Source organism: Wickerhamomyces ciferrii, contig 00065 (assembly GCF_000313485.1).
Source record: "Wickerhamomyces ciferrii WGS project CAIF00000000 data, strain NRRL Y-1031 F-60-10, contig 00065, whole genome shotgun sequence".
Classification (NCBI taxonomy): domain Eukaryota; kingdom Fungi; phylum Ascomycota; class Saccharomycetes; order Phaffomycetales; family Wickerhamomycetaceae; genus Hansenula; species Hansenula ciferrii.
This window is the reverse complement of record NW_011887675.1, coordinates 63,565-78,548: the sequence shown is the minus strand read 5'-3', so window position 1 is coordinate 78,548 and position 14,984 is coordinate 63,565. Positions and strand designations below refer to the sequence as shown.

The window sequence follows — 14,984 nt, the reverse complement described above, 5'->3', positions numbered from 1 at the left end:
TTATGCCTTCAAAGTGCTCAAAATATTCCCGATATTTGATTCACCAACTTCAGCACCTTCTTCAACAATCCATCTTTCAGTTAATGGTTTATTAAGCACTTGACATGCATGACCAATAACTAATAAACCTGGAGGTCTTGAACCAATAGCTTCCACTGCATCAACAAGATCTTCTAATCTAGTTCTTGTAACTCTTTGATCTGGACATGAAGATCTTTCCACTATACAAGCTGGGACTTTTGGATCCCATCCTTTTGAAATTAAAGCAGGTACAAGATCTGAAATTCTATGTAATGACATTAAAAAAATTGTTGTTCTTGTTTCAACAAATTCTGGTAAGTTTGGTAAAACTCCACGTCTACCAGTACCTGTACATATCAATACTTGATCTGCAACATCTCTTTGAGTTGCAGTGATGTTTGAATTGACAGTTGATGATAATGCAGATGTTATACCTGGTAATACAATTGGTTTATATCCATGTTTATCAAAAAATAAATATTCTTCACCACCACGTCCAAAAATATATGGATCACCTTGTTTTAATCTAACAACTTTTTTACCTTGTTTAAGTGATTCTAATCCAATATTTAATAATTCTTCTTGTGCAGCTTCTGCATTACCTGGGAATTTACGTGCAATGAATTTTTCAGTTTTGATAGGGATTAAATCTAAAACTTGTTGCGGAACTAATTTATCTGCAAGTATTATATCTGCTGTATTAATTTCTGAAAGAGCACCTAAAGTTAATAATGAAATTGAACCTGGACCTGAACCGACTAATGATATAGTACCCTTTTTGGAAACATCTTGTGTGATTTCTTTTTCAATTACATCTGTTGTTGGTGTATTTGAATCTTGATCTGTTGGGTTTAAACTTTGTTGTTTTGATTGTTGAGTTGATTCTGATCTTGTGGTTGAATTTGATGATTCTGATGGAGTTAATTTTGTTTCAGTTGATGTATGATAAGCAGAAGATAAATCATCAATTGATAATGAAGCTAATTTACTGAATGGATAATATTCAACAACTTGTGATAACCATCTTGATCTTTGTAATTTCTTTTGTGATTCAGTCATATTAAATTCACTAACAAATGTATTTAATTTTGAATTTTGAATTGAATCTTCTTCATGTTCACCAATTTCCATTTCAATTAATTTTTCATAATCTTCTTTATATAATTCTGCTAATTTTAAACGATCTTCTTCTTGAATTCTTGTTCTTAATTCACCAACAGTTTCACAAACTTTACCTAAATTTTTGGTAAATTTGATACAATTTCTCTTTTAATTCTATTTGCTAATTTACATCCTTTACCTGAAGTAGTTAACCCTAATTGGAAATCACCATCTTGATAAGTTGATAATAATGTGAATGTAGAGAATTCTGGTGAATCAGTTGTATTAATGGGTATTCTATAAATTTGACATTTTTCAAAAATTTGTTCTTTTAATATAGATTTTGATGAAGGTAAATTAACAAATAATTTATCCACAATATTACCAACTTTTGATCTACCTAAAGTTAATAAATCAGTTTCAATATTAAATTGTCTTTCAATTAATGGGATTTTTTTATCTTGTATCAAATATTTTAAATTTGTGGGTATGCTTTGATTTGAATCATTTGTGATGATTATTGGATGTGCTTCATTGGCCAATGTAGATTGAACTCTTGTATAAGTAAGACCGGATACACCAACAAAGAGATGAACTTCGTCCTTGGAGTTGAGTGATGCTAACATTATTTGATTATTATGATCTCAATAAACAATCAAATAAAATAACAAAGAAACTAAACAATTTAAATACAAATCAATATATTTAATACCCACTGATAATAAAATATTTCATTATCAGCCAAAGTCACGTGCGATTCTGTGGCTAGTAAACCGCATTCAAAGCCCGCAAAGCCCGTGATTATCTAAGTGAAAAGTCACGTTTTCGGTCACCTGACAATCTTTTTCATAAGGTGATAATAAAATTTTTGACATATTTTAATATTATACATCAGGCTATTATTCATCGTTTAATTCTTTTGTTGAAATTAGAACTTTGTTACTCATCAAAAGTATACTCGAGGAACTACATCATGGCTAAAAGAACATTGGGCTTGGGTAAAGCTGCTAAACAAAGAAAGAAACAAAAATCTGAAACTCCAGAAGTTGATAATAAAATTAATAAAAAAAATGAAGCTGAAGAAGATTCAAATATCCCACAACCAAAATCTAATGAAATCACTGTGGAATTAACTGAAGAAGTTGATGCTGATGATGAATTAGCACAATTGAAAGGTCTATGGAATACATTCATCAACTCTGAAAGAGATAATGAATTAGTTATAAATGGTATTGTTCATGAATGTGATCGTTTATTAAGAAATCAAAAAGATGATAATAAATTACCTGCAGAATTCCATTCTATTTATGCTATTTCCCTAAGTGAATTAGCTGTTTTCCATACAGATGATGAAACTGATGGGAAAACTATAAAAGATTATTTTGAAGCTGCTTTAGAAAGAATTGAATTAGGTCAAGAAACTTATCCAAATTCTATTGAATTAAAATTTGCTAAAAGTCGTATCTTAATAAGTAGAATCCCATTAGAATATATTTCTAAATTAGATTTACAATCTGAAGATAAATTAAATTTAACCAAAATCTTGGATGAAGCTTTGAAAAATTATGAAGAAGCTGAAACTATTGTTAAAGAATCTAAAAAATTTGAATTATTAGATATAAATACTTTTGAAATCTTGAAAGCTTTAGATGATTTATTAGATATTGTACAAAATTTTGGTAAAGAAGATATTGCAGAAGGTTTAGATTCAGATGCTGAAGAAGATGAAGAAGATCAAGAAATTAAATTATCCAAAAAACATCCATTATATAAATTACGTAACAAACATGATGAATATTTTAAATGGTTAATTAAACATGGTGAAACATTTGGATTAAATATAATTTCAAAATTTGAAGAATTGAAAACCAAGAATGAAAAAGAATTAAAACTTTCAGAATTACAAAAATTAGAATTTTTTAAATCTACATTTCAAGAAATTGGGAAATTATTTTTACAAGCTTCAGAAAAACCATCACAAATATTTACCACTATAACTTATGATTCAGAAGTTGAAGATGACTTGGTTATTGAAGGTTATTCAGCAAAAGATGCACAACAAGAAGCTATTGAATATACCAAAAAGGCAATCACTTATTTAGAAAAAGCTGAAGATGAAGAAGAACCACAAACTTGGGTTGATGTTGCCGAAGCTATCATTGGTTTAGGTAATCTTTATGATTATGAAAGTAAAGAACAAGAATCAAATTATGAAATTGCAGAAAAAAAATTAAGAAGAGCTAATAATGCAACCAATGGTAAATACCAAAAAATCTTGGATAACTTATTAAACGATGAATAGATATAAACTTATAATATAGTATATATTACTATTTAATAATAAAAATATATAGATGATGATGAATGAAGTTGATATAAAATTTTAAATTTTGACGTAGTTTATTATGATGTTTCCCTAACCGTGTTGATTATTTTGATCAAAATTGAAAAAAACGTCAATTATAATTTTGAACACGAAAGGAGAAGTATTATAAAGACGACTCAAAACAAACGATCATTATTAAAACACAAGATGAGTAAAACAATTAGAGTTGCCAGTGATGATATATGGAAGAATAGAGTGGACAAAGTTGTGAGTATAGGCCCTTTTCAATGCTTTTAATGAGATCAAAAAGAAATACAAGCTAACAAACAATATTGGTAGAATTCTGAATTATTTACATTAACTTATGGTTCAGTAGTAGCACAATTAGTACGTGACTATTCAGGAGACTATTTTAAGGTCAATCAACAACTAGAGAGAATGGGATATAGTATAGGGATAAGGCTTATAGAAGATTTTTTAGCTAAAACAGGTACAGGACGTTGTGTATCTTTTAAAGAAACTGCTGAAGTTATTTCAAAAATTGGATTTAAAATTTTCCTTAATATTATACCAACTATAACGAATTGGACTAGTGACGGTAAAACTTTTAGTTTAATAATAGAAGAAAATCCATTAGCTGAATTTGTTGAATTACCAGATGATGGGAAATCAAATAAAGAATTATGGTATTCAAATGTTCTTGTTGGTGTTTTAAAAGGTGCTTTAGAAATGGTTCAATTAGATGTTGATGTTTTTTTTGTTAGTGATGTATTAAGAGGTGATGCTACAACTGAATTGAGATTAAAATTAAACAAAATATTGAAAGATGAAATCCCAGCTGGTGAAGATTGAAAAAGGGGATATTTTTCATGTTGTACTGTATAGATGTACATCATTATATTATGAGTTTTAGGTTTTTTTTTTTGGTTTGAGGTCTTACCTGTATTAATGTTTTGATAAAGTGACACATATACATTGGAACTTTTTGAGCTATTCAACCTGATTTTTGTCTACCTTCTTAGTAGCTACATTATTATGTGTATCAATTGTCTAACAGATATGCTTTCTAACTGTTATATGATGTCTGAAAATCAGCATATAGTTTTTATATTACCCATTTTTTTTTATTTTTAGATAAGGTAGGTACTGATACAGTTTGAGTAACCCTTACTGTTTCAAATCGATTGTATTTGTAAATCAGTCATTTTGGGTTATGCTGGCTATAAAGGAATTATACACTCATATGGATCAATATATAAAGTGGTTAGACGATCACAATATCCCTGATCATATTGATAAAGTGTCCCTGGCGATAAATAGTACTTTTGACGTTCACAAAAATTGAATATGTTTTATGCTATAAAAATTTCTGGTCAGATACACTACAAATGACATTTAGATCTGGAGTCTGGAGGCATCAGCTATATAATCTCAGTGTGTTCTAGACATAACAGATTCATCTGATTGATAATTATTTAATTAATTAACCGCGGAACACTATACGTGATGTCTTAAATGGGATAAACTTGTGATTCTTCTTGTTTCAAAGTTCAACATGTTAATTGAAAGAACTCTTAGGAACAAATCATTTAAACTTTAGCAAGCGATAATAAGCTGTAGATACTTTAATACTGGTTTATTTTATTGTATACGAGGACGTGGAACCTTATCCCGGTAGTTTTTAGTCAAGATTTAGGCGTACACAGACTGTCTATGTTTCTAGTCAGCCTTATTTTTGACGATCCTTTGATGTTAAACATCCCTATATATAATCTTCTCCTTTAGAGGCAGCCAAGGTCTAACAGAATGCAATTGTGATAACAACTTACAACTATAAACTACTTAAATAAAGCAGCTTTCACATATATTAGACTATTGTACGCTCTAACTTCTGATTGAATGAGTGCGTTTTATGGTTGAAGACCCACATCGATAATCAAACAGATCATCAAAGCTCAACCCACTTGATAAATATTTTGACTAGTTCTGAACTATTCGAGATCTGCAATCTGATCTCTTGATAATAAGCAAGATTTGAAGAATCCGAAATCGAGATGGAGTGTAATTCGTATCTTTAAAGTTAAACTTTGTCGCCTTAAGTACAAATTAAAAGGGTATTACTAGGTGCTAGGTACTAGGTAGGCCCCAGCCACAAGTGCTTTAAATATGTGAAGTGCCTCTAAGGTATATATTAAGCTAGTACTATTGTGTAGTGTTTAGGCTTCTCCACAAGCTTGAGCTTTGGAATGCCGAAATTAGTAGATATTTCAACACCATGAACAAGCCTACTGATCTCTGATCTCAATTTAAGCACTTAACATAGCTTATAAACTAGTAAATCATTGATCGATTTAGCTAGGACGAATATTATGTAGCCCCTCTTAAAATCATCTTGGTAATTTAACACCTGGAGCATTCTTTGCAAATGCCAGCATGCACGCTAATAATAATCATCGACCGTATACCGATTCGTTACGAAAATTCCCATTTATGTTTTGCGTAAACCACTGCCCTAAGTTACTCTAAATATGCCTTAAGTTACTCAAAAATTGCCATTTGAATAAAATTATATAGTACTACGTGCTACACTATATTATATGGAGCTTATGTTAAACCCGCGTGTGCATGAGAAGTTTACACGTCGCTCATTAATTAAACTTAAGATTAAGTTGTACATAGCGGTTGTATTGAGCAGCTAGGATCGTATATACTCTATCACAGCCTTCCTTTAACGCCCATCACAAAGCTCAAATCCACTATATATTGATTATTTTGAAACTTGGAGGTGAGATCGAATCAGTCATAAATTCTCAGAGCTAGACGTGTGTATCATAATATATTGTTTCAGCCTAAAACACAACTGTTGATCGAACTAAGTCAAAGCCAATCACCAAGTACTTTGAAATTCTGTCCATAATTTGAGCCAACTTTCACACCACTGGCTTTAAATTGTGTTCATAAAACTGTATATTGTTTCATGGTGATACATATTGACTCTTGAGTGTAGATACATATACCTAGTCTACGTATACCCACAATCTCATTCAGATGCTACATCAATTTACTTCTAAAGCACATGCATGTTTCCGATGGGATCGGTATATTAGCATTATTAAGTGACCATTTTGTAGTTTTATTAGCTTAAGCTGCTTATAATTTCGAAGAGCTTGGGCATGAGCTTGTTAACGTACTAACATACAGCTTAATATAGTTTATTATAGAATAGTATTGGATTTATGAACTCTTCTATAAAAGACTTGATTAATCAAGGCATATTAGAGTTTAATGCTAAAAGCAGCTATAACGTTCAACGGTTCAACTTGGGAAAATTTATATTAAGTAATTATAAGCTAGGCGACCTAACTGCAAGATCATTAAATCAAGTATTCCTACAACACAATTATAACACTTTTTGCATATATATGATCAGAGTTCTAGTAAGAGTGCAAAAACTTCCCCCAAACGTTTACATCATCTCAAAAATCAATCAAAATTAGTACTACATGTATCAACGGTTATATAACTAACTAACACGATGTACATATACGACAGTGCCAGCATAAGGCATATCAATGTGATAAATGTTTCAATTATAAGTTTTGACGAGTTGATTTGAATTGAAGCGTGTGATATATGGACGTCTGTATAACGTACGTATACTGAACAATATATATGTTTACTATTTCCTGATCCAATTTAGCCCCAAATGAGATAGCGCAACGTCGTGACTCGTATGTTATTCGAAGTTTAGCTATATAGTAGATCTAATATAGATAAAATAGACTAAGCTATATACTACTAGACGTATATATAACTGAATCCTGATTAAATACGATTGTATTAAGGCTTCAAAATTATATTGCATGGTGATCGTAAGCTGTCCTGATCGTAGAGTACCTTGATATTATAGTATCATAGACTAAAATATTATAGAACACCGGCTCCGTTAGTAGTAGTTACAAGCGCTACTGCCTTACAACTGCTATACATGTCATGATGTTATATTCAATTCGATCTGATCTGGCCGTCTTGACTCTTCAGTCAAACCTCTATTATCATGATCTCGAATCTCAATAACTATATGCATAAGCTCCTAGCTAATTTAAGATCAGCTCAACGATAGAATTATTGGAAGCGTTGTTCGAGTATAGCACTCCATGCTTTAGCTGAGATACTTAAGGATCTCCTGATCTGATTACTTATACAGCATAAGCATTCTGGACTGTATTTATACGTATTTAGTGTTAAAAGTGCTAGTTGAAAGTGAGGCTAAAATTTGAAAGGTCTTTGCAGATCCCTGTCAAACACGCAAGTAACATGGCAACTGAAGTAGGAGGACGAAGACGTGTACCCTAAGGCTATATGGTATTTACTTTTGACTACTGCCCTTGAAAATTGAGAGCAAGAAATACTAAGTCATCTGGATTAACCCATACAAATATATTGCGATCAGTTATAATCAATTTAATCTAGTAATTTATACAATTAGTACTTTAACTGGGCCCAATAGAAATTAGTTCACCAATATCCTTTTAATTCCGGATTGACCTATTCACGCGGGTATAATTATACTATAATGGTTTAAGCGAGATACAGCGCATTTATGAGCTAATTGTATATGACTTGACACCCAGTATCAATGAATCAATAAATTAACTTACTACCTAGATAATATCCTTATACTCTACCCAAACAAAGCTATAATTAATTCAACCAGATTATCAGGTTTTGATATTTCAGGTTGTCCAGGGACCCAAGTACCGAACCCCCTTTATCATTAATCTTACATATGAAATTAGCTCCAGACTAGATATGTAGTACTATACGTCGTTTGAAGTCTAGGCTGGAGCTACTGATCCTAAAACTATATCACTAGTACACTATTATATTACTAGAATATGGTAGTATACTCTGCCGGTATAAACATGAAATTTCAGAATCTATTATACCCACATGGAATTGGCTGCTGGATTTCTTCTGTTATAGTCACTCTTAGCTGCTGATTAAGCTCTAAGAAGTTGTCTGAACTATATCTGGTACTTATCAAGTTTATATTAGACAAGGCTGTGAGTCTACCACGACGTAATTGTCAATTTCAGACGTATTACTTGTTATACAACTATAGCTGATGTGTCAAATTGACATTGCTAAACTCCATGTACGTACCAAGTCAAAATCTGGTTTATGAGATTCAAAGTTGAAGTACTTATATCTTGAAATTGGCCATATTTGAGCAAATATTATGTGCATGATTTAGTTGGAGTTAATCTTTAAAGAGCAGAAATCTTGGTTAGAGTTATAGCAAGTCAGTCTTAGTCGACCAGCTGGTCCCCGTATACTTACTTATATTAACTTGCAACTGTATTTACGACTGGTAAAATTAGATCATATTGGTGTCGCTAGCAACTAGTTATTAGTCCATTTATGAAAAACTATAATTGGACAGGATGTTAAGCTAATCAATTAAAGACATGTGTGACTAGCTTAGACAACCTAAATCTAGCTGGTAGGTTAATTATCATGAAGGAATCCTAATATATATTCATTAAATCATCCATTTCGGGTCAAAGCGTGCTTTTAACCAAATTGGTATACTGAGTATCAAAGACGTAATAGATCTCGCTTTGATAATCTACAGCTTGTACTTCAATTTAAAATATATGTGTAACAAAATGATGTCTGAGATAAACAAGGGACCATTTACGTCTGTAAATCGATGTTCATTAAGTGACATTGAGATCTTCAAATATCATATACTATATTTACGCGTCTATATATTTCAGCCCTTTATATATAAAAGGAGTTAGTTGTGGCTTGGTTACACTATATACCACCATCAAATACTAGTAGTTTAGATCTTTGGTAAAAAGATAATTTTTATATATTGATCAGCTTCAAATGGTCGGTGTAATTCAATATACCCATATCTGAGAAAATGTTGTATATAGCTTACTTTGTCGACATTAGGCCTAGCATTCATCCTTTTACATATCATCTGTGTATAATTTATCATAAAAACGACGTGATGATCAGCTTACAAGCTCTGAATCTAATTCCGCTCGTACTTTCTAGGTGTACAAGATCAGCTAGTACATATAATTACGAGCAATTTGGTTAATATATCAAGCTCTGGTACGGTTTAATTTTGAAGCTTGATAGCAGCTAAGGCGTTCAAAAATTCTAATAAATAATGTAATGGAGAGCTACATGAATATAAGAGATCTCATATACGTATCTAGATAACTTACATATGTCACAATTTATTAGAGAAGGCGCTTAACATCTTTAATAAACACCTATGCTTATAAGCTATTTTAAACTTGATATAATGATAGGTGCTACGAATATCCATCAGCTAAAGCTAGTGTGAGCGAAAGTTATACACTGTGATCGAAATTTGAATCATGATTCATCAGGAATGACCATAAACCATGATCTCGCTAGCCAGTAAAATTATATACTAGATTCACATGACATGTTAGAATGTTAGAAAAGATTAATAGGAAGAATTCGCTAGTAGATATTAAAGTTGGTCTGTTCAATAATCTTACGATATTATGAATGTAATCAGATTGTGAGAACCATACCTAGCAAGCTGACCTACCTATTTCACAGTGTATCAGAAGATGTCCAAGACACATCTAAATGGTTGACGACCAGAGCTATACTGTACAATTTAGTAAATGATATTGACTCTTGAGCTTCTCTAAATTATACCGCATAATAGTGGAAATTGAGGTACTTTATAATTTCTCTTGAATTGTATGTTTGTAACTCTCAGACACTGCACCCTTAAACACTCCTAAACGAGTTGAGATAATTAATTGATGACCCTTAAACAGTTTCAATCGCAAGATTGGGCACTTATACTCCGCTGTTTTCAAACCAGATGGAACCACAAGTAGAAACGTGAATCAAACTTGAGAGATATAATATTAATAACTTGAGTAAGCATAAACTCTAATCTTGAATCAGAATCTATGTAATTCATGTATCTGATCAACCCATAATATATGAAAATGGCACGCGAAACGTACCACTAATTCAAGTTTTCTGCCCCAGTGTGTAGATTTAGGCTGATTAGAACTAAGTTTAAAACAAAAATCTCCTCCTCCACACGGCTTGCAAGTTGACATTAGGCGAGCACTGAGCAGGTGGCGGTCCCCCTGGGAAGAAAACAATATCCGCCTAATTTTCTTCGAAGATATGGCAAGATGCCCATCGGCTCAGTTTTAAACAATTGCTAGATTCAGTGCTTAAAAAAAAAAAACTGGAAATTCAACTAAAAATCAGATCTGCCTTGACCAGATCCCACCTAACGAAAGATTTCACAAAGTTCAAAGTTGCAAGATGGACGGTTCGAGAACGACATCTGCATATTTCCCACATCCCTAATGCATCCTGCCAGAGAGGGTTTGTTAAAATGTTCAGGTAAGGCCACATTCAAGAATAACTTAAAAGTTATGCATCATGTATCTGAGGTACATCAAGGTGCATTCCCGCAGACTGCAAAAATGTTAAATTTGATGCCTTTCTATGGTGATTCACACTGGTACTTGTCATTAAGGCCACTCTCTGATTCACGACATCGATAAGAAGAGAAAGCTGTACTTATATGCAATTCGGTGTGCATTTGATTTTTAGAAGTATACAGCGCATAAGAGAAGTGAGATTGATTAGCGAACCTATTTTCTTCAAGCTGCAAAATTCTAATCCTAACTTTATTTTGTTTGTATCTAAAAAAAAAAGTTGAAATCAGTTACAAGACAGATTTGAGATTTGGTATAATAAGATGTCGAAATCTCGGTTGTTAATTCTTTGGTTTGTTCTTTAAATCAACTTTGTTATAAAACCGCTGAGACATCCCACATATTTCATCTCAACTTAATCAAGCTCATTTTCAAATTTTTGCTTTGTTTCTTGTTTTAATAAAATACATCAATCTCATCTCTTGTTTGATACCCAGATCCAAGTGCAAGCACTCTCCATCCAAGATACGTTACACATAGAACAAGCTCAAGATCTTCTCATCAACAGTTGGTTCTCTTCTTATAAATTCACACAGTTCCCCCTTCTTCAAATCCCTGTCATAATCACTTATAAGACTCGGATTCAGCATACCATTCACATTCACATTCATATAAAGAAAGTTGTTATTGTGAGTCGCAAATGATCAAGCTAGCTGCTATCACATCTCATAACTCAGACTTAGCATCGTATGCCTCTTCTTATTCCATGGCTGAAAAAAATCTATCTAATCAAAAGACTCAATTGTTAGCTGGTGCAAGTCCAAGTCCAAGTCCTCATCACCAAAACTCCAATGACAGAGCTTCAACCAATAACTCTGATACTGAAGATCAAACAAAGCCAAAGAAGATTCGTTTACCATCAATCTCTTCTATAGCATCTTCTTTACAACATCCAATTTCCCACAATGAAGCTCCAAGACCTCAACTACAAACTACTCCACAACAAACTTCAAATGTTCAGCAAAGTCCGCCTTCATTTACTTACAATCAAAGAGCCCATTCAGACCCTGAATTAAATAAGCTACGTCTTGCTGCTGATATATTTACTAAAGAACAACAAAATCAAGAGCAAAAGAAATCCAATGTTTCTTCTCCAATTGTTCAACACCAACAACCTACATTATATCAAATACCACCACAGCCAATTCCTCAATATCAACAAGTGCCTGCTTATCCACAACAGTTTCATCAACTTCCGCCTCCTCCACAAGGTCCTCAACCAACAGGATTCCCACAACATCATCAATTCCCTCCACAACAACAACCAATTACACCATCTTATTACATTGCTGCTACACATTCTGTTGAGCCATATCCTCATTATACCACTACTCCTCAGCATCATTTACAACATCAAATTAAACCAAAAAGAAATTATACTCGCCGTTTATCCAAGATTCAACAAGAGAATAAGTTGAAACCTCAATTATTTTGTCAACGTTGTGGTATAACTGAAACACCAGAATGGAGAAAAGGACCAAATGGTGCAAGAACTCTTTGTAATGCTTGTGGTTTATTCCATGCTAAGATTTTGAAAAGAGATGGACCAGAAGCTGCTGCAAATGCTATAAATTCTAATAAAATTATCAAAAAGAATCATTTCAAAAGAAGAAGTTCTGTTAATGATACACAGTTATTGCATACATATCAACACCATCAGCAAGCTATTCCAAATCAAATTCCAACTCATCAACCTCATCCAGCTTCTATCCCATTTGGTCATCCACAACAAGTTCAATTATTACCACCACCAAACCAAATTTTCCATCAACAACCAGGTCCTGCTCCAATTTCTCAACAATTACCACCTCATCCTCATCAACATCAACAACTCACACCAAACCAACCACCTCAAAGAGTCATCTCTCTACCACCAGGTGCTCAACCAATAATGAATCCACAAGGTATCGCAACAGGATTCATCTCACACCCAAGCTCTGGTGCTCCAACTCCTGTTCAACAAATTCCACATCACCATCCTCAACAACATTTACAACCAACATCTCAACAACAGCAACAACAAAATGGTGTTATATTATCACCAATCTCACCACCAGTTCACGAACAAAATCGTTGAGCATGTTCAAATTATTTATATGGGTATTTTATTTTTATATCATGATATTATGAGTAAGGTTATATGTATTATTCTAGTTCATTGGAAAGGCAAAAATAATTGGGAATTCAATTAATATATACAGTTATATATAATCTGATATATTTGTTGGATTCATTGTGCATTATATTTCATTATTAATTTTCTATAAATTTCTTTGTTGAGTGCAATTAAAGTACTTGAAAGATTGTTTTATATTGGTTTTAGTTCTTTTTTATATATTATCATATTATCATATTGTAATTTAAGTTTGTTTATAGGTTTTTGGGTTAAATAGAAGAATATATCGTTATATACATATGTTGAAGATTAATATAAAGAGATTTCTTGTAGTTCATTCAGGAATACTTTTGTGAGTCTTGGGAATTGTCATATATAAGTATCAACTTACAAGCTTGACTACATGACGGCCATAATAGATAAATAATCATGTGTATCTTAATAAATAATAGGGTACGTAAGTTGTAACCAAAAAATAAATAAATAAATAAATAATAAATAGAATTAATAAATAGACATATAGCTTACTCTTCAGCTGTTTCACGGTCTCTAGCAGCCTTCAACTCCTTCAATTCATCCATTTCCTTGACTCTTCTTTGAAAATCCAAATATTGACACTGCTCATAATCATGTCTTAACTGTGTACATTTCCATGGAAGAAAATAAGTTTCACGGCGACATTTCTCTAGAGGTATCCAAAGAGCAGCACATCTATCACGCCATGCTAATGGAATTTTAGCTTCTCTCATCTCTTCGTGAGATACTTATACCTTTTTGTTAGTCAAAGATCTATGGGGTAAATTTTAAGGGATGAACAATAATAAACTCACATAATTGTGGTAGCTCTTTGACAGCCATATTTCAGATATATGTATTCTATTTTATTATGAATTGTCTTGTGATAGAATTCAAAGAATGTTACCCAAATCTGATGAATTTGTTTCGATTACTTGGAAGTTTACCATCAAAACTACCCCCAAAGTAAATTGACCTTCAAATTTCGATTTTTGTTGATTATACAATTGGTGTCTGGATGTAAAATACAATTGTGCTGACATTTTCAACTGGTCAAATTAGACTTGATGAATTCTGAACCTTTGGGGATTACATTTGAGAAAGATATTAAAACAATGGATCAATCACCAGTTGGTATTCTCACAACCTTTTTCAAAATCATATGAGGGATTCTGCATCTGGAAATTCCATGTGAGCGAAGTCTTGATTATACGAACTACTCAGAAATTGGATTGTTATTTTTTAAGTTCAGCGTTACTTTAAAAAGCTGCTACTTCAGAAGTTAGTCGTTCATGATGCAATATAACCACGGCTACTCAAGTTATAATTCAAACAATTTAATGAATATCAGATGATGTTTCTGTATGAAATGAAGAGCTAACATCTTATCATTCCCCTTTTATCGGGTAATTCTGGAGTTTCAGCTCGCTTCACTTAGCCTTGGCTCTTGAGTATACCTGATGGATCCACAGAAGTTTCAGCGGACATCAATATTGTCTGTTTTTGGTGAAAAATGAACAATATTGAACCTTCTAGAATGCTAATAGAAAGGCATAGAAGCGCATTTATATATTATAATCCGCTTAACTGCGCTTGTTTTGTTTGTTGTTCATATCTGGTGTATTCAAAAGTTCTAAAACCGTTTGAACTTTGTACAATCTAGAAAAAAGAAAATATGAAGATCAAAATGGGGACCACTATGTTATTAGAGATAATATATATCCTGGAACATCTATATTACATTACTATATATATGGCTTTTGAAGTTTATCTATCTTTTGGGATGTGGTATAGTCTTGAAAAATTGCATAAGATGCTCAAAAGGACGTTTAACATGAAATGACTTTATGTAATTAATATCGTATTCAATTAGCTC

At 32.3% G+C, this 14,984-nt stretch overlaps 5 protein-coding genes across 5 annotated transcripts; 3 read left to right on the top strand and 2 right to left on the bottom strand.

Annotated features, from left to right (window-relative positions):
* Positions 1 to 1,748, bottom strand: MET1 (uroporphyrinogen-III C-methyltransferase; the record flags this gene model as incomplete). Its single annotated transcript, XM_011276802.1, has 2 exons — positions 1 to 1,256; positions 1,322 to 1,748. 2 exons carry the CDS (start codon positions 1,746 to 1,748, stop codon positions 1 to 3), a joined length of 1,683 nt encoding a protein of 560 aa, XP_011275104.1.
* A 347-nt stretch (positions 1,749 to 2,095) lies between these two features.
* On the top strand, positions 2,096 to 3,424 carry ETT1 (Ett1p; the record flags this gene model as incomplete). Its single annotated transcript, XM_011276801.1, has 1 exon — positions 2,096 to 3,424. One exon carries the CDS (start codon positions 2,096 to 2,098, stop codon positions 3,422 to 3,424), a length of 1,329 nt encoding a protein of 442 aa, XP_011275103.1.
* A 462-nt stretch (positions 3,425 to 3,886) lies between these two features.
* On the top strand, positions 3,887 to 4,300 carry BET3 (TRAPP complex core subunit BET3; the record flags this gene model as incomplete). Its single annotated transcript, XM_011276800.1, has 1 exon — positions 3,887 to 4,300. One exon carries the CDS (start codon positions 3,887 to 3,889, stop codon positions 4,298 to 4,300), a length of 414 nt encoding a protein of 137 aa, XP_011275102.1.
* Positions 4,301 to 11,617: 7,317 nt separating this feature from the next.
* Positions 11,618 to 13,054, top strand: BN7_2604 (uncharacterized protein; the record flags this gene model as incomplete). Its single annotated transcript, XM_011276799.1, has 1 exon — positions 11,618 to 13,054. One exon carries the CDS (start codon positions 11,618 to 11,620, stop codon positions 13,052 to 13,054), a length of 1,437 nt encoding a protein of 478 aa, XP_011275101.1.
* A 563-nt stretch (positions 13,055 to 13,617) lies between these two features.
* BN7_2603 (NADH dehydrogenase [ubiquinone] 1 beta subcomplex subunit 7) lies at positions 13,618 to 14,596 on the bottom strand (the record flags this gene model as incomplete). The annotated part of the gene is made up of 2 exons (XM_011276798.1): positions 13,618 to 13,844; positions 14,566 to 14,596. 2 exons carry the CDS (start codon positions 14,594 to 14,596, stop codon positions 13,618 to 13,620), a joined length of 258 nt encoding a protein of 85 aa, XP_011275100.1.
* Between the last annotated feature and the right edge of the window lie 388 nt (positions 14,597 to 14,984).